Source organism: Mytilus galloprovincialis, chromosome 11 (assembly GCF_965363235.1).
Source record: "Mytilus galloprovincialis chromosome 11, xbMytGall1.hap1.1, whole genome shotgun sequence".
In the NCBI taxonomy this organism is placed as follows: Eukaryota; Metazoa; Mollusca; class Bivalvia; order Mytilida; family Mytilidae; genus Mytilus; species Mytilus galloprovincialis.
The window spans coordinates 7020903-7048357 of record NC_134848.1 but is presented as its reverse complement, the minus strand read 5'-3'; the positions used below and the strand labels follow the sequence as shown (position 1 = coordinate 7048357).

The window sequence follows — 27455 nt, the reverse complement described above, 5'->3', positions numbered from 1 at the left end:
GGGTCACTTGCATATACGGAAAATATGTCAGCAAAATGCTTCCTCGAAGCAAGCAATTAAAAAAAAGTAAACTTCTAAATTTGTAGTATGATACATTTGCTGAGTTTTTTCCTAATCTATATAGATTGGTACCCATGAAAATGCATAAATCCAAAGCATGGCTGACAATGAAAGGATTTCATTCAACTGTCAATCATATCTAAGACCTAAACAGGCAAACTGATTCTAATGTTTAAGCTAGATGTAAATGTTTCCCCAAGATAGAATTTTCTTATACTTTGCCAAAATGAAGATTTTATGATGCTCTTTTCAAAAATATAATAAAAAGGATGGGTAATTGTGATATTATTAAAGCTATGAGTCATTGAAAATTGCTTAAATTTGGTCAGAATGATCAAAACACATTTTTGTGTAAAAAAAAGAAAACTACATGTATGAGGCCAGGATTTTTTAATTTGTTGGTTTACGGATCCGCCGACCTGATTTTGCCGATTTCCAGAATAAAAATAAAATTGACTTTTCATGCTTTTTCATTCCCGCCGACCCTAACAAATGCATTATCCCTGAAAAATAAATAAATTATCCTTTTTTTATAAAATGAAATGCATTAATCACTAACAGAATTGATAACACTTTCTGTTGTGAAAAAATGAAACTTCCAGTTTACGTTTCTAAAAATAGATAAATCAATTATTAATGACCTTGACATGTCGTTTGGACAAATATTTTTGTGGAACGAAACCCGTGTTTAAAACCAATTACACAATAAGTTCGTTTCTCTTATTTGTCAACAGTCCGTAAGATGCATCTTCTCATAGAAATAGACTTGTCCAAATGTGGACAGGTGGAAGTTCAGGACATCAAGTTAAAGTACTGAATATTAACAGATCATTTAAAATTTTCTTGTTTCATAGATAATAAAAAAATTTCGTCCATTTGGATAAAAACGGGAATGCGTGACAACAGATTAACCCGATATTCTCATTTTTTCCAGTGGACGAGTCAATTACGTTTTTGACGGGTGTGTTGAAAATTATTTTTTTACCACGCTTTTACATTTATTTCTTTATCAGTTTTCGTTCTTGAAGATCATTATTCACCAAGTTTTCTGGAATTGATTAAGAGCTATGTGAATTTGTCTTCCTTTATGAAATTTAATTACGTCTTTGTCCGTGCACCCCCTTTTTTTACGGGAAATTATTAGGCAATGTCATGCAATTTTTATTACAACTGAGCAATAATATTTTATTTAACTAAAATTTAAGAAATGATGACAAAATAGGATAGCAAACATATTATTATAGAAAGGTGAAATATATATATATTTTGCATATCAGTTTTCTGTCTTGAAAGATATTTTTTTTATTTTTTTCCCGACCGACCGACCCGACTTTTTCATGGAGAAAATCCGTAAACCAACAAATTAAAAAACCGTGGCCTGAGATAGAATTTTGAAATAAATTGTAAGAAGATAGGTTTTTTAATATGTTTTAAAAAAAGGAAAAGAAAAAATGGTGTTACCAAACTTGTTTTCTTGCTACAAGTAAAAATTAAAATTTTCCTTCTCAATCCAGTACAACTTTTTTACTAAAAGTAAAATTAAAACACAAATGTTTGGAATTTGTTTAAATATTTTGGATAATGCAATAAATCAGCAAGTTTTCTTCATATAAAAAAACAGTCTAAACAATAAGATTGCACATCTGTCTACTAACTAGACTGATTGTGTACTGAGATAGTTCAATCCATGAATCTTCCTTAATACATTCTACTACAATTACAAACCTGCTGGTAGTTCAACTTTATAGGCTAGATCTTGTTTCTTGGTCCTTATTTCCTCTATTAACCTATAAAATGGTCCTGCTTTCACAGCTGCATCACCTTCTGAACTGTGACAGGGATCTGTGTTGTTCACTTCTGAAAAATAAAACACAGCGAAATGAGGTAAAAAATTCTGTGAAAGTTTCAAGAAAACAATTCAATATTTAAATAAGTAAAAAAAATTTGAATGCAAAATATGTCACGTTTAGTTGTAGTTTTGATATTAAAAATACAAATGTTGAAATTAAGGATATTCTTTCCTCTTGCTTTAACATTTTGTTAACATAACTGTAGAGGTACTCAAAGCATCAAGAACTCAAGGATGAAGGGGGAGGGGAGATTACAAAATCCAAAATATTAATTTTAATGCAAATCGTTTGTAACAATAATTTTCATTGGATGTTCACAAATATTTTGAGGGGTTAGATTCCACGTTCTACAAGTACGTAACTAAGAAAGCCACCATTTTGAATTCTGATTTTTTTAGGGTATGTAATTTCCCAAAAAAAATAAACAAGAAAGTCACATATTGAGCCTCAAAATCTTCTTTTTGTCTATATTAAAACAATTCCGAAGCGTACGAAAAGTAAAAATATGTTTAGAATTTATGTTTGAAATCCAGGGTATACATCTGACGTCACATTGTTTAGATGGTAAAGAAGATGCAACAGTTTCGCGGACATTTTTCGTTAATTACATTTTTAATACAAAATTTTTATTAAATGGATTCTATTTTATTATGTTGCATTAGAATGGAGATAACTGTATGGAATTTTAAGATTGGCGTTCGTAAAACTTGATTTTACTGTCGCAAATATCTGTTTACCTATCTTCTCTCTGTGTCGCTAGGTAAACTCAATTTGCGAAAGTAAAATCTACGTTTTACAAAGGTCAAGCTTAAAATACAATACAGTTATCTCCAAAATATCGGGGCCTTAAATGACAACAGGCATGAAGGGATTCCATTAGGTTAGGTAAAATCCACTAATACTTACTACAACCCAGCAGACATTGTGTTTCCTTGTCAGCTACTGTATCGCCTTTGGCTTCCACAAAACATTCTACCCAGGTTACTTTGTTCTGTGTAGTATAGTCTACCTTTGAACACAGGGACCCAGTACATAACTGAAAGAAGAAATTTCATTTAAATATAGCTATCAAACCTGTGACATTAGAGTTTTGATATTATATCATGCAAATTAAAAAACATAATATTCCATTAACCATTTACTGGATACTTATCTCTCTATATGTTACCCTTATAATTTTGAGAACTATACTAAACAAGAATGTGTCCCAAGTACACGGATGCCCCACTCGCACTATCATTTTCTATGTTCAGTGGACCGTGAAATTGGGGTCAAAACTTTAATTTGGAATTAAAATTAGAAAGATCATATCATAGGGAACATGTGTACTAAGTTTCAAGTTGATTAGACTTCAACTTCTTCAAAAACTACCTTGACCAAAAACTTTAACCTGAAGCGAACGGACGCACAGACGAACGGAGGCACAGACCAGAAAACATAATGCCTCTGTACTATCGTAGGTGGGGCATAAAAACTTATCACAAACATTTCTATTATATATTTTTTCATAAATTGGACAGGGACAATACTCAAAAGATCCAGTGTATTTAAATTATACATTCAGTTATTTTAAAAATGTCTGGTGAAATTTTCATCAGTTATGATAACTTCATTCAATAGATTTTGTATATTACAGTGAACATCAAACCTGATGATATAAGTTATGGTAAACATTTCTCATTTTTCTATAAAAGTATCTTTCTTAACTAGACGCTTATCTTACTTTACTTTTTTTGGTCACAATTAAAACATGTTAATCTAAAATATGATTAAAGGAATGTATGCAGACTTTGCCAAAACCATGAAATTAAATATCCACGATAATGTCAGTTTTCTTCAATCCACAAAATTTGATGACTCCACAGTAGCTTTCACACTGGAAAAAAGTAAAATCACAAAAATACTGAACTTAGAGGAAATTCAATTCGGAAAGTCCATAATCACATGGCAAAATCAAATAACAAAACGAATGGACAAGAAATGGTATCAACAGATTAAATCCCTGCCAAACAGCATCATTGTTGAAGTACAGGCTTTGTTAATATTTACAATTATATATGTTTAGATGCGTTTTAATACATAACTTACCCCTTGAACACAAACTTTACTGTAGTCATTACAATAAGTTACATAGTCTGGTACAGCCGTAGAATTTGGACATGTGGCTCCGCCAGTGAAATATGTTAAGGGAAATTTTCAATTTGAATCAGATATATATATATATAATAAGATTTAATAAGGTTATAAAAGTTATTGATTAAATTATTAAAGGAATGACTGTAATATTTTTTTCTGCCTATGAAGAAATAACATAAAAAATGTGGTGCACACTGAATAACACACGCAGGGGGTTATTGAACAGTGTGCACCAGATTTTTTTATGTTATTTTGAATAGACAGAAAAAAAATTACAGTCATTTCTTATAATTTAATTCTAAATTCCATTATAAACCGGAGTGAACCATGAAAAAACGTTGATGACATCACAGTCATATGACTAAATGATGTTTATGAGCTGATAAACAAAACAATGTCAGCCAATCAGAAGAAGTGTTACATCCAAAATTAAATTGTTCGTACATAAATGACAGTGCATAATAAGCCTCTAAAGGCTGGTTGTTATAGATTTACATGTTTATTGACTACATAGGTTTGAAATTGTAAAATATTGTATTTCATGCATATGTACCAACTTGTACTTAGAAATAAAAATATCTGTTCATTTATATATCTATCCATATGTTTTACTGAATTATATGGTATTTTTACAGATGCTGGCAGAATATCAACCTGACAAAACGTTAAGTAAAGAGTCTGTGTAAAATTGTATGACTTTCAAGATTTTTCTGTTTGATTTTTGATAAAAAAGATATGAGAAAATGCGGTATAAGAGCCAATGAGACAACTCTCCATCCTAACCAAAATTTGTAAAAGTAAACCATTATAGGTCAAAGTAAAGTCTCTAACAGCTGTTTAGTTTGCAACATGGGATGGATTAGACTTATTTTTTCCTGTTTTTTTTCAGATTAGTGTCGCTGTTTAACTGAAAAGGATATGAACAGTTTGATGCAGCTGCACAGTCTGTTTCTGGTCTACACTGACGGGCATCTGTGACTGGTTTACAGGTTTCTGGATCACAGCAACCTCCTTGGGAAGGACTACAAATACAAATAAATAATGATTTTTTTTTCAAAGTCTTATAGAACAAATTTGTGGTATATTTATCATGTTAATTGTATGTTAATTTTTTTTTTCAACCAATCAATACTAGTACCTATTTTTTGTTTATGGGCCAGCTGAAGGCTGCATCCTGGTTCATAATTTTCTTGCTTTTCTTATTACACCCTATGTTAAGCCTTGGGCTGTTTTCTGGTCTTTGTTCAGGTTATTGTCTTTTTGACTCATTCCCCATTTCCATTCTCAACTTTACTATATACTTTATTAAATTTCACTTCACATTTACCTCGAATCCATAACATATATATCAAAGTAAAATATTTAGAATTTTTTTCTTTATTGTCATTGGACATATCTTATTGTCATGGGACATTTACAAAGATTAAAACATATTTAGTATTTTTCAATTTTCAAGTCAAACTGCAATTTGGTTGGTTATTTTAAAGCTGTCTGTTTAATAGACTGTTATCACAGAGATATGTCTTTTTTTTTGTAATTTTGATTTTGCAAATGATAAAATTAAAATACCACTACTTTAACATCTTACATAAGTTATGCAAATATTCAAAGTCAACAAACCATGACTTAGATACATGGCTAAACAATCTCAATGTCAGACCTACCAACATTTAAAAATCTACTTTGGGGATTTAATGTGCGACCAGATTTTTAAGGATATAATTTTTGTGGCATTTCTGTGTGCTTATTAATTGGCCAAATAACTTAAGAATATAGAATAATGGCATTAAAAAATAAAGGATACAAAGTGAAGACCCCCCTTTTCCCCCTCCAAAGACCTTCTTTCTTTACAACATGACTCAATAGAACCTCAATCCATGAAAGTTGACACCCACAAAAATAAATAAATTCACATAATGGGAGGAAAAGTCAGACAGGGGTAAAACAATATCTCACATTTTCAAATTTGCATAAAAGTTATATCTTTCAGCCAATAAACCAAGTAGGTTTATAATGTTTACCTGCAACTAGACCATTTCCATTAGAATCCCGTCCAGCACACTTATCAGTACTTACCTGCAACTAGACCCTGCCATAAGTGTACATCCGTTTCCATTAGAATCCCGTCCAGCACAACACTTATCAGTACAATCTTCAGCATAACCACAGTCACATTCTTCTCCAGCTTCAACAATACTGTTACCACAGAATGCTGCATCATCATCTAAAAAAGGAAAATAATACTCCATGAAATTCCTTAAAAGTTTTACCTTAAAGATTGATGAAACTGGTAAAAAAGTTGTTTATTTTAAAAAATGGTCTACTAACCACTTTCCCTTAATGTAATGGTCCAAGTCAATTTAATGAACAGGTTTTATATAGAAAGAAATAATTACAGGTGATTGGCGAACATGTATCCCCAAATCTTTATTAGGGGGGATATTATTCTCTGTTTTCTTTATACATATCTTCATCTATTTATCTTAACTAAGTGGACATCATACATATAATAAACTGTTATCACAGAGATATGTCTGGCCTTTTTTTGTAATTTTGATTATGCAAATGTTGAAATCATAATAGCAATACTTTAACATCTTGCACAGGTTATGCAAATATTCAAAGTCAATGAACCATGACTGAATTACATGGCTAAACAATCTCCATGTAAATGAGATGTGCCAATGCTAATATTAATACAACTGCATACCAAATACCATTGACTTATTATAAGTCGTTCCCAAACCTAAATACAAACATTAACTTGTAAACTATGTAAAAGTTTCAATGTCAATGAACCATGAAGAGGGGGTGGGGCTATATAATCTCCATGAAAACAATACTTGCGAATGCGAATAAATTTGCATACCAAATATCATTGACTAAACATTAACAGTTCATCATGTTCATCTTAAACTGATCTAATCACAAACTAAGATATTCTCCATGGAAATGAGATGTGCCAATGCTTACACAACTGAATACCAATTAACATTGGCCTACCACTTATGGTTCCCCTTGAACTGACCTTATCACAAACTAATACATGATAACTTAGAAAAAATTTCAAAATCAATAGACCATGACTAAGGTGGCCAAATTATCTCCATGGAAATGAGATATATCAATGCTTATACAACTGCATACAAATATCATGGACATACCACTTGTGGTTTCCCATAAACTGACCTAATCACAAACTAATACATGTTAAATAAGCAAAACTATTGAAGTCAATAGACCATGACTGAAGGGGCAGGGCCAAATAATCTCCATGGAAATGAGATGTGCCAATGCTTATACAACTGCATACCAAATATGATTGACCTATCACTTGTGGTTCCCCATAAACTAGACCTAATCACAAACAAATACATTGTTGACGCCAACACAGGAAACAGCATACCTATGTCTCACTTTTTGACTACGTCAAGGCGAGACAAAAATAACTATGGTACCTTGAAAACTAAACATTTCTGGCTGAAATTATATACATACTTTGGAAGCAGTTTTCTTTCCCATATCTTCTATTAAACACAGCATCCATAACCCTGGTCATGTTGTCTTTACTACAAGGCGAGAATTCATCGTTATGTGGCTGGTTTCCCTTTGTAGCCGAGGCATACATGATGTAGTTACCTTGGCCAGCATCTGATGCACTGGTACCATAAGGGGCACATAGCTGTCCATTGTCATGCTACAAAATGTAATACATGCTTCAAGCATTAGTACATGGACTTGCAACCACACTGTTTTTTTTTGTAAAACAGTAAATTGAATTTTCATTTCAAGTTGTTTGATTTCTTGACAACATACTTGTTATGTTCTGAGGACAAGCTTATCAACAAACAATTTGCATTCCCCTGGGAACAAACTGTACCCCTTTTCATGAACAGTTGTTTCTTTATTTATATGAGGCTGACCTCATACAGGAACATTTTTAAGGAAGAAAGAAATGAAGTTAGCAATATCACTTAACTTTACATTCCGCTTTATAGTAGATGTCATCTCACTTAATAATTCTAAATTTGGTGACTATGTTGAATGCCTCCATCCCATCGAACTTGTGATAAACGAAACAACAGATACAAGTAAGCCGGCCTCATATCTTGACTAACATCTAGAAATTGACAATGAGAATCAGTTGAAAATAAAACTTACAGGTGATCCAAAGTTATGACCAACTTCATGTGCGAATGTTAGCTGTGATACACGTGGAGCTACATCATCTCCATAATTCACCAGAGTCACAATACCAGTGTTCAGAGACTTCATAACTTGTTTACCACCTTCAGGAAATGACTTGTACTTCTCACAAATACCTCCAGAAGCCTCTGTAATAAAATAATATATTTATCAATTATATTTATACCATTCAGTGACAAATAATTTATTCATATTTAAGATGAGAGCAAATTGAAAACTTTAGTATTGTGATACTCAGGCTTTTTAAAGCCTTCAATGTGACTTTGTTTTGCTCACTGTTGAAACTCTTAAGTTACATGTGATTTCTCACCAAACTTTGTTGTTTGGACTTTAAGATGGTTGTCTCATTAGCAATCATACAACCTCATTTCATTTTTAAGATGACATCAGTAAGATGGTACATTGACTATAGAATAATCAATGCAGTAACCAATAAAGATTCATATCCACTTCCAAATATTGAGGATGATCAATGATGGTTGGACACCTTAAGCCTCGGTCACACCTTACCGGAAAGCTAGTACGGACGCCTAACGGATAACTTTTTTCAATCCGTTCATGTCCGTTAGACGTCCATTCTTATCCGTTAGACGTCCGTCCATATCCGTTGCATGTCCGTTAAGGGTACGTTTTATCCGTCGACATCCGTTATGTCAGGTGGAAAATTTTGAGCATGTTCAAAACTTTGAACGGACGTCCAACGGATAAAATGTCCGTTGAACGTCCGTTAGGCGTCTGTTTTGTACGGTACTCGTCCGTTTCGTTTCCGTTTTGTATCCGTTACGTGTCCGTTATACATCTGTTGGAGGTCTTGAAGATGAATTCACCAAAAGAATTCTACCGGACGTTTAACGAATAAAATGGATGAGAAACAGACTTCTACCGGAGGTATAACAGATAAAACAGATGATGAACGGATCTGAAACAGATAAATGCCAATTGAAAATTTCGCGTCAGAAATGCCAATTATTGGTATGTCAGATTTTCTTAAGGTTCATGAATTCTTATTATTCATAATCGATCTTAGAGTATAGGCACGTCAACACAATCAAGCAGTTCTTATTCAGGCCAGACACTGCCCTTTGGCGGAATTTTGAAGAACAAACCAAAACCAGTTACACAGAAACATTTTGAATATTTATGCGATTTACATGTATTATTATTGTCGCCTTTGATTTTTCCGTATATCTTGTTCATCCGTTTTATCCGGTACGCTTCTGTTATGTGTCCAATTTATGCGGAACTTGTCCGTTGGATGTACGTTCGACATCCGTTCTGTCCGGTACGTTTCCATTTCTCGTACGTTACATATCCGGTGTGTGTTCATTATGCATCCGTTACACATCCGTTTTATTCGGTCAGTACATCAACAGACTCCCAATGGATAACAATTTTGTCAAGAACAACTTTTATTTTCATCCGTTAGGCGTCTGTTCATGCTATCCGGTGTGACCGAGGCTTTAGAGGGAGCAAGTGTCTTTTCTAAGCTTTTTTAGACCTTCCAAAAAGGTAATAGAAGTTACAACCAAGGATTGCTGCAAAATAGCATTTACAAGTTGTTACAGAATGTTAAACTATACTTAAATGCAGTTTAATCTATGTGGTGCAACAGGAACATTTTAATGGAATAATAACCGTGGTCTATAGTTGGAAATTGTTTCTATCTACTTTGTCTACGTAATTTTAGCCATCTAGGATTTTGAAGCTCACACCTTAATTTAAATTTTAGATTTTATCTTCAACCCATCAATTGTAAGTAGTTTCAAAAGAGAGTTCTGTTTCTTAAAAATTATGTTAATGCAAGGAGTATAGAGACCAATTAAATGTATCATTAACCAATATGTATAGATTGATGTTTATCATTATTAATGGACTTTAAACAAAGGTGTAACTTCTCTTAATTATAGTGTAGCTTGGATATGAGAAACCAAAACAAAATTGTGGTTAAAGTGTGATGAAGATTGAATCTGACTACTTACGTCCAGAAGATCCAACCCAAGCAAGTCCTAGTGTTCCCTGTGTAAAGTCTCTGTATGTAAAGATATATGCCAAACAGAAAGCAGAATGATTAATAAGTGAGTTTTCATTCAGGAAGTTACTGACGTCAATGTTGTCGCTACACAGGGTTTTTGCTTGGGATGTTCCACACTTTTCTGATGTATCAGTCATTATCTGAAATAATTCATTTATGTCTTCTTTTACTTTAATAATACTTTTTACATTATAGATACAAATATACTTTAATTCATTGTGAGAAATTGTCCAAGGCTTCTTTACCCTGGCATCCTTTTTCTATTTAGTTTAATAATGTATAGCTTATTTATGGATCTACAATGCTTATAAATATCCTAAAACACAAGATCCAAATATCACAAGTGCACAAACAACAACGCTTGGCTCAACATGTTTTTCTAACTAGCTTTACTTGAACCAAATTGTTGGTGATTGGCATGTGCAAAAATAATGACATTTCTCCCCCAAAAGTAATGCAAAACCTTTCATATGTAATGCACTGATGTCATCCCCTGGTTGTATATCATTTCAAAGAACAATGTTTTATGCAAACTAACAAAGGTAAATTATTTTACTTCATCAGCCATCATAAATGAGATAACCTGTAATCAGGTGAAAAGATATAGGAAGATGTGGTGTAAATGCCAATGAGACAACTCTCCATCCAAATAACAATTTATAAAAGTTAACCATTATAGGTCAATGTACGGCCTTCAACACAGAGCCTTGGTTCACACCAAACAACAAGCTATAAAGGGCCCCAAACATTACTAGTGCAAAAATATTCAAACCGGAAAACCAACGATCTAATCTATATAAAAAAACGAAAAAAAAAACAACAACTTGAAATGACAAGTGAATAACTAGTTCAAAAGTGAAGATTACACAATTAATGCTAATTTCTTATTTTACTTACCTTAGTTCTCTGGATTTTAAATCTGACTCCTTTGTATTCTATTGAGTCGTCAAATGTTTTAAATACTGTGTTTGAATAGATTGTATTAATTGCATCAACATGTGAAGCAAAAGTTCCTACTATATCTTCTTTAGCCAATACCTCATTCTGAAAAGATAAATATTCTGTTATATACATGACATTTCATTTCTCTTTTGTCATTTTCAGTTGCCATCCTCTTACTCCTAGCCACTCAAATTTGAAAATATTAAAATATAATAGGGATTGATTGATGGATTGATTGTTGGTTGCTTAACGTCCAGTGGCAAATATTTCATGCATATTCAGGAAGAGAACAAGTTTACTATAAATACAATAGGTAGGTCTTGTCATAATAGAGGCCATTCGGGATGATAGTCGGGGGAAATTTAGACTGGCACTGGAAAATGAGGGTAAATTGGATAGGAACAGAAATTTGCCCTTGCAACAGGCCACCTACGGACCCCTCAAAAAGTTGTTGCAAGGGTTCTAAAATATAATAGGGAAGTTGAGAACAAATTTTAAATGTCTGGATTAAAATGGTATTTTTCTTCCTTTAATTTATCAAATAGGCTTTATAAATTAGGCCATCAATTTTCTCATATTTTTCATGTCAGGATCTTTCAGGGCTCACACTACTTCAGAATCATAGGGAGAAGTGATTTCTTTTTCTGAAACTGATAGGGAGAAGTGGTGAGATTTGAAAGAGAAGTGCTCATTCATGCGGTGCGGTACAATGTTTGGATTTTACTATAGTATAATGGGTCATATGTAAATAATATCCTTTTTATATTGTTTCAATTTATATCTGAGTATACAACAGTCAGAGCTCTGACATAAACAAGTCAGAATAAAATGACTTCCATAGGTCAGATATAATTTGATGTAAGTGTTGTCTCCCTTCTTGCACTCAACAGAATATGACTTGTACAGGTCAGTTTATGTCAGACTTTAATTTATCATAAAATGACTTCCACAGGTCAGCTTTTGCACAAAATATTGTGACTTAATATCTTCATATTCTAATAAGATTTATGTCCCTTTTTGATGCATTTTGACTTAGAGAGGTCATTTTTTGTTCTGACTTGAAGCAGTCATTACTACCACTGTGTTGTCAATCTCCATAAACATATAGTGATTACTAGTTTCCAATCAAAGAGTTTAAAAAGTGGGGCTCATCAAACCTTCTTCTTTCCAGAATCTTAACATAAAATATCTATCTCATCAAATTCAATCATTTCAAAATACAAACAAAAACCAGAGGAGAAAAAATGGATCATACAATTTTCTGTCAATATCAAAAGATTAACAAAATACAATATTGGATACATTTACTAGTACCATGACTATACCTTGAATCTTCCAAGGAAAAAATAAAGGATTTATTCTCATCCACTTTTAGCTAAATTTATCAAGAGCAAAACATTTATTATTTTAATATTTCATTGAGGTAAATACTGCTGTGCAAACTGACTCAAACAAGTCACACTATGTTCTGACTTAAAAAAGTCAGACAAAACTAAACTTATTTCAACCAAGTCTAGTTCTGTCATATTGATTCAAAAATGTATGGGAAAGCCAGATATAGCACAGAGGAAATAAGGTCCCCTTAAGTCACAATGAGGACTATAAAAAAAATTATTTGGTATATTCAATATTTAAATGCATTTTCTTTTAAACAAGCCAAATCATGTTTTGACTTAAAACAGTCAGTCCAAAACAAATTTTATTGCAATTTTTAGAGTGGGGCACTGACATATGATATTAAATGAAAGTATGGGAACTTCAGAACATAGGAAATGTTTGTAAGATCCCCTAAAATAAATAACCATTTCACTTAATTGTTTCTAAACATTTATCAAATAATAAATTCACAGATGGCAGATGTAGAAGCAGGGCTTAAAGGAACTCATTGTACACCTAGCTTTGATTGGAAAATATGTTCTGCAATCTGACTTGAACAGGTCAAATCATGTTCAGACAAATTGACTTAAACAGGTCAAATGGGCATGTTCAGACAAATTGAAATAAACAGGTCAAATCATGTTCTTACTTAAAAAAATCAGTCAAAAACTAAGTTTATAGAAATTTTTAAGTCAGGCATTGCCATACATGTATGATATTAATGTTATGTATGGAAAAGTCAGATAAAAGACACATAAACTACATGCAAGATCCTCTAACATGTCTAAGATAAATGACCATTTGATTTAATTGTTTCTTAAAAACCTATTAATAAATAAACTCAACAGTGGCAGATTCAGAAGGGGGTTAAGACTGAGAGGAAGAACACTTAGCTTTGATTGGAAATTTTGTTCTTCAAACTGACTTGAACAGGTCAAATCATGTTCTTACTTAAAAGAGTCCGTCAAAAACTAAATGGCTTGCAAAGTTCTGTAAAAGTCGGGCATTATCATGATTGTGATGTAATAGTTAGAATGTATGGATACAAGTAGGAAAAAAAAATCACAAATATTAAGTCACAATTGTAAGAACTATATAAAAGATAATTTGGTATATTTTTGATATCTTAATATTTCATTGAGGTAAATCCTGTTGTGCAAACTGACTTGAACAAGTCTCATTATGTTCTGACTTCAAGGAGTCAGTAAAATACTATTAAGTCTGGGATTGTCATATGCATTTAAAAATGTATAAGAAACTCAGATAAAAGACACCCAATAATAAAGTCACAAAAATGTGGACTATAAAAAAGTTTATTTGCATTGGTATACTAGTATTTAATATTCAAATATATTTTGTTAACAAATTTCTTCAAATTATCTTAAAAATTTATTATATTTCTGTATTTTCATGACTTTTTTTCTCTTCAATTAACATTTGGAACTTTTGGTTTAAAAAAAAAACATTATTTTAAAAACCATTTGACTGAATTGTTTCTTAAAAAATTATGAATCAATTAACTCTACAGTAGCAGATTCAGATATGGAGGGGGCTTAAAGGAAGAAGACCTAGTTTTGATTGGACATTTTTTCCCTGTCAACTGACTTTAACAGGTCAAATTGTGTTCTGACTTCAAAGAGTCAGTCCCAACTAAACTTGTATCAACTTTATAGTCTAGTTTTTTTCATATTGATTTAAAAATGTACGGAAAAGTCAGGTATAAGAAAGAGGAAATAAGGTCCCCGTACGGCGCAATAATGAGGACTATTAAAAAGTTTATTTTGCATATTCAATATTTAAATGTATAATTTTGTTTTAAACTGGTCAAATAATGTTCTGACTTCAAAGAGTCGGTCAAAAACTTCACTTTAGCTTTTTAGTCTGGCATTGTCATATGCATTTAAGAATGTATTGGAAAATCAGATAAAAGGCACCCAATAATAAAGTCGCAATAACGAGGACTCTAAAAAAATGTCTTTGGTATATTTTATATTCAAATATATTTTGTTTACAAATTTCATCAAATCATCTTGAAATTTTATTATATTTCTGTATTTTCATGACTTTTCTTTTCTGTTAAGTTAACAAATTGAACTTTTGGTGGTTTCATGACTTTTTCTGTTAAATTAACGTTTGGAACTTTTGGTTTAAAAAAAAACATTATTTCAAAAATCATTTGACTGAATTGTTTCTTAAAAAAAATTATGAATTAATTACTCTACAGTAGCAGATTCAGATATGGAGGGGGTTTAAAGGAAGAAGACCTAGTTTTGATTGGACCCTTTTTCCCTGTCAACTGACTTTAACAGGTCAAATCGTGTTCTGACTTCAAAGAGTCAGTCCCAACTAAACTTATTCCAACTTTATAGTCTAGTTTTTTCATATTGATTTAAAAATGTACGGAAAAGCCAGATAAAAAACAGAGGAAATAAGGTCCCAATAAGGCTCAATAATGAGGACTATAAAAAAGTTTATTTTACATATTCAATATCTAAATGTATAATTTTGTTTTAAACTGGTCAAATTATGTTCTGACTTTAAAGAGTCAGTCAAAAACTAAACTTTAGCTAATTATTACAACTTTTTAGTCTGGCATTGTCATATGAATTTAAGAATGTATGGGGAAATCAGATAAAAGACACCCAATAATAAAGTCACAATAACGAGGACTATAAAAAAATGTCTTTGGTATATTTTATATTCAAATATATTTTGTTTACAAATTTCATCAAATCATCTTGAAATTTTATTATATTTCTGTATTTTCATGACCTTTCTTTTCTGTTAAGTTAACACATGGAACTTTTGGTTGTAAAATATATATTATTTTAAACCATTTGACTGAATTGTTTCTGATAAACCTATCAATTAATTAAGTCAACAGTAGCAGATTCAGATAAGGGGAAAAGGGGTGGGGGAAGGGGGGGGGGCTCTTAGAAGAAGAAGACCTATTTTTCATTGGATTTAATTTATCTCTGTAAACTGTATTTAACAGGTCAAATCATGTTCTGACTTCAAAGAGTCAGTCAAAACTAAACTTATTTCAACTTTTAAGTCTAGGATTTTCATATTGATTTTAAAATGTATGGGAACCCAGATAAAAGACTGATGAAATAAGCTCACCTTAAGTCACAATAATGAGGACTATAAAAAATGTATTTGGTATATTTTATATTTAAATGTATTTTGTTAACAAATTTCATCAAATTAATATCTTAAAAATTTATTCTATTTCTGCCTTTTCATGACTTTTTTACATATAGATCTTAAAATTTGTAAAAAAATATATTCTAAAAACCATTTGACTGAATCGTTTCTCAAGAAAAAAAACTATCAATTAATTTAAATCAACAGTAGCAGATTCAGATAAAGGAAAAGGGGGATGCTAAGATGAAGAAACCTAGTTTGATTGGATTTTTCCCCCCTGTAAACTGACTTTATCAGGTCAAATCATGTTCTGACTTCAAAGAGTCTGTCAAAACTAAACTAATTTCAACTTTTAAGTCCATGATTTTCATATTGATTTAAAAATGTGTGGAACCTTTTTATTTGATATATTCAATATTCAAATGCATTTTGATTTCTAAAGATTTTCATCAAATTATCTAAAACAAAAATAGTGTATTATTTCTGTATTTTCATGACTTTTTTTCTGTTTAATTGAGATTTGGAACTTTTGGTTTAAAAAAAACATTATTTTAAACATCATTTGACTGAATTATTTCTTAAAAAAAATTTTGAATTAATTAACTCAACAGTAGCAGATTCAGATATGGAGGGGGCTTAAAGGAAGAAGACCTAGTTTTGATTGGACATTTTTTTCCTGTCAACTGACTTTAACAGGTCAAATCGTGGTCTGACTTCAAAGAGTCAGTCCCAACTAAACTTATTCCAACTTTATAGTCTAGTTTTTTCATATTGATTTAAAATGTACGTAAAAGCCAGATAAAAGACAGAGGAAATAAAGTCCACATACGGCACAATAATGAGGACTATAAAAAAAATATTTTGCATATTCAATATTTCAATGTATTCTGTTTTAAACTGGTCAAATTATGTTCTGACTTCAAAGAGTCAGTCAAAAACTTCACTTTAGCTAATTATTACAACTTTTTAGTCTGGCATTGTCATATGCATTTAAGAATGTATGGGAAAATCAGATAAAAGACATCCAATAATAAAGTATTCAAATATATTTTGTTTACAAATTTCATCAAATCATCTCGAAATTTTATTATATTTCTGTATTTTCATGACCTTTCTTTTCTGTTAAGTTAACACATGGAACTTTTGATTGTAAAATATATTATTTTAAACCATTTGACTGAATTGTTTCTAATAAACTTATTAATTAACTCAACAGTAGCAGATTCAGAAAGGGGGGGGGGGTTTAGAAGAAGAAGACCTAGTTTAGATTGAATTTAATTTTCTTTGTAAACTGACTTAAACAGGTCAAATCATGTTCTGACTTCAAAGAGTCAGTCAAAACTAAACTTATTTCAACTTTTAAGTCTAGGATTTTCATATTGATTTTAAAATTTATGGGAAACCAGATAAAAGAATGACGAAATAAGGTCCCCTCAAGTCACAAAAATGAGGACTATAAAAAAATGTATTTGGTATATTTTATATTCAAATGTATTTTGTTAACAAATTTCATCAAATTAATATCTTAAAAATGTATTTTATTTTTGTATTTTCACGACTTTTTTTCTGTTATGTTAACATATAAAACTTTTGGTTGTAAAAAACATTATTCCAAAAACCATTTGACTGAATTGTTTCTTAAAAAAAAAATCAATTAATTAACTCAACAGTAGCAGATTCAGATAAGGAGAAAAAAAAGTGGGGGGGTAAGATGAAGAAACCTAGTTTGATCGGATTTTTTTCTTCTGTAAACTGACTTAAACAGGTCAAATTATGGTTCTGTTTTAAAAAAATGTTGAGGAGAAAAGACTTAGAAAATCAGACTTAGTTTGGTGACTTTGTTGTCCTTCAAGAAGCGGTACATATAATACATAATATTTTCACTGTTTTTTAAATACATGTAAAAGTTGAAAGACAAGTATCTATTGTGTGTTAAAGTTGAAAGACAACTATCTATTGTGTGTTTTTAAATAGATTTTTTAGCAACATTTATAACTTTGTAATTTATGTTCAATTGTACACTTGTTATTTTTAATATATATTTTTTGGGAACAAAGTCTTGTCAGGGATTCTTATTGTACTTGCATGACAAGAGCATTCATATACTAAAATACTCTAAACATTAAAAACAAGTCAGTATCTTCATATCATTCCGAGTCTTTTTAAATTAAAGTCAGAATAGTTATCAAAAGTACCAGGATTGTAATTTAGTACGCCAGACGCGCGTTTCATTCAGACTTTTATAAGTCAGAACATTCAGACTTTTATAAGTCAGAACATGTTCTTCTCACTGCTGTAGAAACAAAGACTATCTATTTTTCAAATAAAAGGTTAATGCTTTATGTGGCTAAGCATCTGGGGTAAGAATTATAGATGTGTAACTTCATAGGAAAACATGTATGCCATGTAATTAATAAGAAGTGATTCATGTGAGAGGAAAATAATACTGAATAGACAATTCTGTTGTTTGCTGAAACACTGATCAATATAATATGTAAAGGTGGTCTCTCAGCAGATAAAAATAATTGTAACAGGATGCTGTTAGGAGGTCTCTCAAACAAAACTCCAATAATTTGTCATTCCCATGGTCGCCTGACATTGAGCAAGTTCAAGTACAAATTGGTTTGGTCTAGTAAAGTGAAATGCATACATGTAGGTAACTTCTAGGGATTGACCCTGTATGTCATTCAAATCTTCTTGAAATGACGAACAGGAATATTATATGGTTAAGGGGTGGTGATCCATTTCAAAAAGGAGGATGGGGATGACCCTCATGGACTTTCACTTTATTTCCTTTGATTCGTTGTATTGTCCCATTTAATAATTTATAGGCTTAAGGGGTGGGGATCTCAACCACTTACAAATTTACAAACATAAGGGGGTGGGGTGACCCCAAGGGACTTTATCTTTATTTCATTTGATTTGTCTTGTTGTCACTTACACTAATATATATGGTTCAGGGGTGGGGATCTTGACCATTTACATGTTTTCACACAGGAGGGGTGGTGTTACCCCCCCCCCCCCAAGGGACTTCCCCTATATTTCATTGGGTTTGTTTTATTTTCCCATACAAGAATATATATGGTTTAGGGGTGGGGATCTAGGCCGTTTACAAAATATGAGAACATTCGCAAATGGCAGGGGAGGGGGTAAACCCAGAGACTAGCCCGGTATATTTCATTCAAATCAATTTGACATTATTAAAAGGAATACAGTATATATGGTTTAAAGGGGATCTCGACCATTTTCAAGAAAAAAGATCATTCTCAAATGACAAGGGGAGGGGCGACCCATAGAGACTAGCCTGGTATATTTCATAATACTTTTACAGAGAGAACAAATTGAGTTTAGGGGGCAGGGATCTCGACTGTTCACAAGTTAAATGACAGGGGTAGGGGTGATCCCTGGAGACTCACCCTACATTTCATTTGATTTGTTTTTAATATCATTCCATAATCATAACTGAAAACCCGTTTTGTGAATCTCTTAATGTTCTCAAGTTAAAATCATTTTTTATGCCCCACCTACGATAGTAGAGGGGCATTATGTTTTCTGGTCTGTGCCTCCGTTCGTCCGTGTGTCAGTCCGTCCTTCCGTTGGCTTCAGGTTAAAGTTTTTGGTCAAGGTAGTTTTTGAAGAAGTTGAAGTCCAATCAACTTGAAAAAGAGGGACGAAAGAAACCAAAGGGACAGTCAAACTCATAAATCTTAAACAAAATGACAACGCCATGGCTAAAAATGAAATAGACAAACAAACAACAGCACACACGACACAACATAGAAAACTAAAGAATAAACAACACGAACCCCACCAAAAAACTAGGGGTGATCTCAGGTGCTCCGGAAGGGTAAGCAGATCCTGCTTAGTACACATGTTCCCCATGATATGATCTTTCTAATTTTAATGCCAAATTATAGTTTTGACCCCAATTTCATGGTCCACTGAACATACAAAATGATAGTGCGAAGTTCAGGTTAAAGTTTTTGGTCAAGGTAGTTTTTGATGAAGTTAAAAGTTACATCAACTTGAAACTTAGTACACATGTTCCCTATGATATGATCTTTCTAATTATAATTCCAAATTATAATTTTGACCCCAATTTCACAGTCCACTGAACATAGAAAATGATAGTGCGAGTGGGGAATCCGTGTACTATGGACACATTCTTGTTTTTAAATAAAAATAAAAAAATATTTGGTTCTTTAGTTAAACCCTCCCTTCCTTTATAATTTTTCCTTTATTAAAATTATTCCGATTTTCATTTCATTTTCATTAATATCAATATTCAAAAGATCATATTTTCTCATTGGGAGAAACGAAAAAACAAATATATTTAATAAGCCGCAAACTCGGAAAGGTTAAAAAGTCGATTCATGATTGAGTTTAAAAATAGAAAAATCACGTGACGATGTTCAGCTCGAAGCAATAATTTTACTTTTAAAATCGCACTGACTTGAAATAGTTATCAAAGGTACCAGGATTATAACAATGTTAATACTGTTTAAGACAACACGAGTTGTCTCCCGAAAATAACAGTTCATTATCATAACAACATTTTCTGACCTGAACAAGTCAGAATTGTCAGACACCAGGTCATCTCAAAGGCCACGCGTCCGTATTTAAAGGTCACGCGCCTTCATGAAACAGCAACAAAATCACTTGCAAAGACCTTCTTTACACGTAAAAAATATTAAAATGGCCATGAAAATACGGAGGTAATATGTATTACCTTCTGAAAATGACCACATTGACCTAGATTTTCACTAAAAAAGCGTAAATAATTACTATATTTTCAATAACTTCTCATTCGAGAAACTCCCAAAACAAAGACTCTCAAACACGTGATCTCTCGCAAAAAACCACGTGATCGTATGTGTCTTAGATCGGCGGCAAATTCAAAATAACTTCTGGTTTGACGGACTCGATGGAAAACTACGCAAAACAAAATTGACCCAAACAGGTCAGAATTTCAAAACATTTTCTGACTTGAAGAAGTCAGTTTATTCTGACTTGTTTATGTCAGAGCTCTGACTGTACAAAATAACAGTTCAAATTCAGCTCCTACTCAGACTTTGTAATACGTCATCAGTGTCTGAGTAGAAAGTTGATGAAACAGGGGTATGTCAAAGAACGTCTCGTTCTTTTTCTAAAAAAGTTCATCGGAAGGTACCAAGACCTTGTTGATAAATATTCCGTATCAACTTCTCAAATAATACACGATGGTCTTGATGTATAGATTCTTCGTACTGATGTTGTTTATCATCTTAACAACGTGTTTTATAGTTCTTTCATTTGTCTTTGTTCTATTATTAATATTACTTTTACTGTTAAATGGTTTCATGTGATATCCGTTTCACGTGGCTCGGTACTTATACATCTCGTCAATGTGTTTGTATTGGCTTTCATTTTTTTGTGGTTTGTTTTGTATTTGCGACTTTTTGTATTTCTTTTGTTCTTATAACGTGACTCTGTACTTTAAAAGATCCCCTCAGTATGATATTGTTCTATTATATGTCATTATGATATATTTCTATTATGAATTACAATATACGTTGAACCACAAACGTCAAAATCATTCAATCGCGTAGTGGTATTAACTATTTTTGGATTCTTATAAATTCTATATATAACTTTTGGACTAGTTTAAATCTCGGTCTATTTCTTAAATTTATTCTTACATACTTTTGATTTTTTAACCCTGTATGCTAACATTCCCATGAAAATTTTAAAATTGTTTGTACGCACATTGAACGACAAATTTATGTGACGTATAAAATTTTCTGACGTCAGACACTCAATAAATGTGTTCGTAGATAGTAGATGTTTTTGTGTTCTGTTAAATTGTTCCTTTTAAAATTGTTAAACGATGATGACTGATGTACCCATATTTTGACTATTATATTTATTGTGTCTGTTTATTTAACGCATCAATGTAAAAATATCGGAAATTGATGAGACTGTCATTACAAAAGTGAGAAGGTTAGCGCTATAGAACCAGGTTTAATCCACCATTTTCTACATTTGAAAATGCCTGTACCAAGTCAGGAATATGACAGTTCTTGTCCATTCGTTTTTGATGCGTTTTGTTATTTGATTTTGCCATGTGATTATGGACTTTCCCAATTGATCTTCCTCTAAGTTCAGTATTTTTGTGATTTTACTTTTTTCAAAGTTGTTTAAGTTTAGGTTCTTGTGAGAAACTACAAACTAAATATCTAGCACTAAATAAATTATTTTTTATATCAAAAAGGTAAAGAAATTATGATATATCAATTACAATTTAATTAAAAACTATGGTGTGTATGAAATTCAGTGTTTCTTATCAAAAGATATATACAAAGTTTAGCTGGGCCATTATAAATTGAATTTGTATAATAGTCTCAGAGTAAAGCAACGTTGTCTTTAATCAATATTTTGAAACAATCCATATAAATTATATGGAATTATATACACTAATCAATTAGATGTAACCAAAAGTCTGTTAATGCGTGTGGAATGCGGAATTGTCCCTTTTAAGATCAATATTCTGTCATCTGTGTCATCCATGCGTTCGTAGTTATCATTGTAAAAATATGGATTTCTGTCATAGTTGGTCCAGTTTCGATCCATAGTTAGTAACACATGTAACAGTCAAAGGAGGACAAATGCATGAAAATTTACAAAAATAAACGATGTTTGACAAGCTATTTGGAAAGGAACATCACATTTTTAATGCAATAAATTGATTAAACATTTACTGGAGACAACTTTGATCATGTTCAAATGAAGTAACAAACTTATTTTGCCGCTGAAGGTTAGGTTGATGTACGTTTTTGAGTAACAAGCACCAGAAGTGTGTGAGGTTTTAAAAAGTTGTCTTTTTATTAAATAACCTGCTACACACTGTAAAGACAATGCTTCTACCTCTCTTCTTAAGAAAATTAATCATTAATGTATGAATTTCTTTAATTTCAATAAAAAATTGATGTTCATCAACTTAGTAAAACAAGAGGCTGTCACAACGACAGCAAACCGGATTCATTAATATTTATTTGTGTCCTGGCAATATCACAAGAACCATTACTGATGAATGGTGAAAGTGAAAATCGTCAATATCAAATTTGACCTCCATTTGTCATCCGTATCAACATCTTAAAATTTGAAAAGCTTAAGATTGAATGGTTCATGAGTAATTTAAATGCAACAACGTGAATGGAAACGCCATTTCACAATCTTTCAAGAACCATAACTCCTGAACGGTAAAAGTCAAAATCGTCATTATTAAACTTCACCTCTAATTTGCCATCAGTAACAACATATAAAAATTTCAAAAGCTTTGGTTGAATGATTCATGAGAAAATGCACGGACACGACTGGAAACATCATTTTTCAATCTTTCAAGAACCATAACTCCTGAACGGTAAAAGTCAAAATCGTCATTATTGAACTTGACCTCTATTTTGTCATCAGTAACAACAAATTAAAATTTTGGAAGCTTTGGTAAAACAGTTCATGCGTAAATGCACGGACACGACTGGAAACACCATTTTTCAATCTTTCAAGAACCTAACTCCTGAACGGTAAAAGTCAAAATCGCCATTATTGAACTTGACCTCCATTTTGTCATCAGTAACAACATATTAAAATTTGGGAAGCTTAGGTAGAACAGTTCATGCGTAAATGCACGGACACGACTGGAAACTCCATTTTTCAATCTTTCAAGAACCATAACTCCTGAACGGTAAAAGTCAAAATCGCCATTATTGAACTTGACCTTCATTTAGTTGTCAGTAACAACATATTATTTTAAAAGCTTTAGTTGAACGGTTCATGAGTTAATGCACGGACAACATTTGATTGACGCCGCGGGCCCGCCCGCCCGGCCGACCGACCGCCCGACCGCCCGCCCGACGTACATCCCCAAATCAATAACCAACATTTTTGTCACAAAAATCCGGTTAAAAAGAAAATGTCCGATGAAGACAGCAACTAAAAGCCAGTATCATCAACAACAGGGCGACTTGTTTTCGCTTTTGGTGGTTGGGGAAAGGGAAGTGACGGCCAGAAAAGCAATTTCTTCGCCCTAGTTGCCTGGTAGCATGAGCCCTGGTTTTTTATGACCAACTGTACGGTATGTTCAACTTGGGTATTTTTAAGGAATAACAAATGTAAACATTTTAAAAGTGCATTAAAAGACAATTATTGTAGGGAGAAGAATCATATTGACAGCTCAATCACAATAAAACTTTTTACTTACATTATAAGCTGAATTTATCTTGTTGAATAATTTTGGATCTGCCTGCATGAACAGAAAGCATGCATTTTTATCGCCAAGTGGTGCACGCTTCTCTCTGTTTAGAACTTCAGAATATTTGTTATGGTATGAAAATGCCTCCTTATCATCAGAGTATGACTGAAAAAAAAAAGTTTTACTTACATGTAAAGACATACTATCATGACTATATTATTTAGTTTGCTGTAAGTATTACTGTTAATTCAGAAATTATTGCGACGTTTTTATTATTGCCAAAAATGCGACAGAGTTGTAAATGCAATAATTTAAACATTTTGAAATATTTTATATGATTTAGACAGAATTTTTCTCAAAATCGTAAAAATTCAATCACATTTAATTCTGGAATGTCAAAATCACAATAATTTTCTGAATTTACAGTATTCTGATATTTGTATGATAAATGAATGGGTCTTGCCAATGTTTTACAGAACTGCTTTGGGTTTTGGCTGATGACGAGAAATACATCCAGTTCATTTATATATTGTAGGTTTTTACAGTTTTTACTATTAACTCTGTTTGATTTGAGCATAGTTATTAAGATTATGGATGCAATATGACTTATATATAAATGAGAGGTTTTGCTAGCTATAAAACTAAGTATCAGTCAGGGGACTTACTTAAACAAGTGATTTTCTAAATCACTGATTCAAGTAACATTATTTCCATAAAGGTTGGAAGTTAGAGTTGTCTTTCATTAATAATCACCTATTTAAGAAGTACAAATTAATCACAAGAAGAAGTGATTTAATTTTATTGTAGTTTTAATTAGGGACTAATTGTGTTTCTAAACTTATCAGAACCAACATTTGTGTTGTCTAGGATGACCAGGTCATTTCAGGTGATGAACTTGTACTGAATCCAGGATAATGACATAAAAATCACTTGTTTAAGTATCATACCTCAATTTCTTCCCAAAAATCACTTCTTTAAGTATCATTCTTTTAATATCCCCCACTAATTTCAACACCCCCGAACAGTGAAATTTTTATCGTGAACAGTAGAATTTTATTATATAATCTTAAAGATGAAACCTTGAATTTCACAGGAAAAATACTCCCACTGCTGTGAAAAAATCTTTTAAGAAAGTATCAGTTCATAATGTGAAGCCATTATTATAGCATTTTTTCAACTAAAATAGAATTTTCAGCTAAATCATAGCATCAAATGCATAAACCTTGCTACTTAAAAGAAGCAAAAAGTTCATATTTTTTTTTTTTACTAACTAAAAGATATTATTTAAACCTATGTGTTTAAAATTTTGAAAAAACTACAAAATCCCAATTTGTGACAAAACTTTGAATTTGCTACTCAAATAAGTGATTTAAATCACTTATTCCAGTAAGTCTCCTGACTGAGTAAAATCCATTACTTCCACAAATTGGAAATGCGTGCACCGTCAGGAATATGAGTTGTTTTCCATTTGTTTAATGTGTTTGAGCTTTAGATTTAGTCATTTGATAAAGGAATTTTTATTTTGAATTTTTCCTTGGACTTCAGTATTTTTGTAACTTTTTCAACACTTAATTATGCCATGCAATCGGAGAATATTTCATAAATTCAAAAAATATATAAACAACTGAGCTTAATTATATCATTTTTTCTTTTCTTTATATAAAACTTAAATATGAGGAATAACATATGGACAAAACTATATATTAGAGCTAATTTCCTAATGCATTCAGATTAAGACTTTGGTTGGATTGCTTGCTTTGTTTATATTGAACTTTTCCCAAGCATTGTAATGATAAATCTAATTTTTTTGCATGTGCCAAACTTAACTGCAATTCATGAACAAATGCTTATACAAACAAGAGGAGATCCACGCGTAGCCTCTGGCTGTTGGCAATCCTCTTTAAATAAATAAAGAATTAAATTAAACAAAGCATGCAAGCAAACCAAAGTCTTAATCTACAAGCATTAGCAAATTAGCTGTAAAACTTATTGCAGTTACCCTTCTGACTCTGTAGTTTTCTGTGTCAGCTGAATTAGCCACAGTTTCCATCCATTCATGAACTTGTCTGTTACCATTTCCACAAGATGCAATGGCATTTTCTGCTTCTCTTCTTAACCTAAAATATAATATAAATCAGTCATGACATTACTATGGTAGTGAAGATAGCATATAGCAGAGTATTACTTCAACATACATTCAAAGAGCTTAGGCCCAGTTGAGGGATTTTCTTACTGTGTCCTTGCTCATTCGGCTGTTTTCTGCCCTTTGGTTGGGTTGTTGTCTCTTTGACATATTCCCAATCTACATTCTCAATTTTATTGGTATGCCAAAATTTGTTTAATCATCACCCTGCTTTTGTGCAGTTGTTGCAAGCCAGGAACTTCAAGCCTTTGTTATCTTGATTTTTCTTGATTTTTTTATTGACAGTTTAGTGTGGAGTTCATTCATTGAAATAGTATACATGTTTAGGGGCTTGTTAAAGCCTGTCTCCTTTAGGAATATCTCATTGGAGGGAGCTGGTGGCTTTAAGTTAAGCATTGTCTCTTTGACACATTCCCATGACAGAAGACAAGACAAGTTACTGCGGATTCATTATTATTCGTTGTATACCAATTTTCGTAGATTTCGTGTGTACTGGTAAACCACGAATTTGCATGTTCAACAAATTGCCAATTTTTTGTAGGCTTTGTATGCAGATATTGGCAAAACCATCCAAATATCCACGAAAGAGTAAGTTTTCCTCAATCCACGAAAATTGATACACATGAAAAAATAAATGAATCCACAGTATTACAACTTAGGCACATGTATGGTGCTACAAGAGAATAACAATTATACATTAACAATTACATATATACTTATACATTTACAAGAAAGTCACACAATAAATAAATAAGTGATATCCTACAATAAAACTAAAATATATTTGGTTGATTTGTTTACCTTTTAATTTTAGCTTGTAGTATCACAAAAGGTTAATATAATTGCTCACTTCTATGTCATTTGATCTCTGGAATTGTCTCATTGGCACTCTTACCACATCTTAATATTAAGCAATTTTTGTGTACTGATTTTTCATTGCACATTGTTTTCAAGAACCTTTTGTTATACTTAAATTAAGCTTAAATTAAGTTCATAACAAATATATAATAAATCGAAAAAAAGTTCAAAGTATCTGCAAACATGAAGTAACTATCGATTGATGTTGGACAGATCTAAATAGTGAGAATAAAATACAACTCCACACCTTGATGCTGCTGACCAAATTCTTTGGCTTTCTGTTCAGCAGTATTCAATAAAAGTATGACAGAAATATTTGTATGAATCAGTTGAGCTTCAGCTTCTAAAAATATTAAGAGTGAGGATGTGTGAGTAAAATAAACGACAAAATCAAAACAAGAGAATGTATTGTTTTGTTCTGCCACCAGCTACTGTGGATTATTACCTGTGTGGGTCTAAATCTCCTCCTTATAAATA

At 31.9% G+C, this 27455-nt stretch overlaps 1 protein-coding gene across 4 annotated transcripts in view; it reads right to left on the bottom strand.

The window, feature by feature from the left end:
• LOC143051569 (disintegrin and metalloproteinase domain-containing protein 10-like) overlaps positions 1-27455 on the bottom strand; it is a 57057-nt gene that overhangs the window by 14312 nt on the left and 15290 nt on the right. For 3 of the 4 annotated variants that reach the window (XM_076224455.1, XM_076224456.1, XM_076224457.1), the window contains exons 5-15: positions 25977-26094; positions 23987-24142; positions 11182-11328; positions 10232-10424; positions 8208-8380; positions 7545-7743; positions 6123-6270; positions 4968-5068; positions 3999-4084; positions 2817-2946; positions 1786-1917 (exon numbers count right to left, since the gene is read on the bottom strand). In XM_076224455.1, the coding sequence (XP_076080570.1) occupies positions 1786-1917; positions 2817-2946; positions 3999-4084; positions 4968-5068; positions 6123-6270; positions 7545-7743; positions 8208-8380; positions 10232-10424; positions 11182-11328; positions 23987-24142; positions 25977-26094 (1583 nt within the window). Of the gene's footprint in view, positions 1-1785; positions 1918-2816; positions 2947-3998; positions 4085-4967; positions 5069-6122; positions 6271-7544; positions 7744-8207; positions 8381-10231; positions 10425-11181; positions 11329-23986; positions 24143-25976; positions 26095-27423; positions 27437-27455 lie in introns of those variants that run through there. The other variant, XM_076224458.1, reaches the window with a different exon arrangement.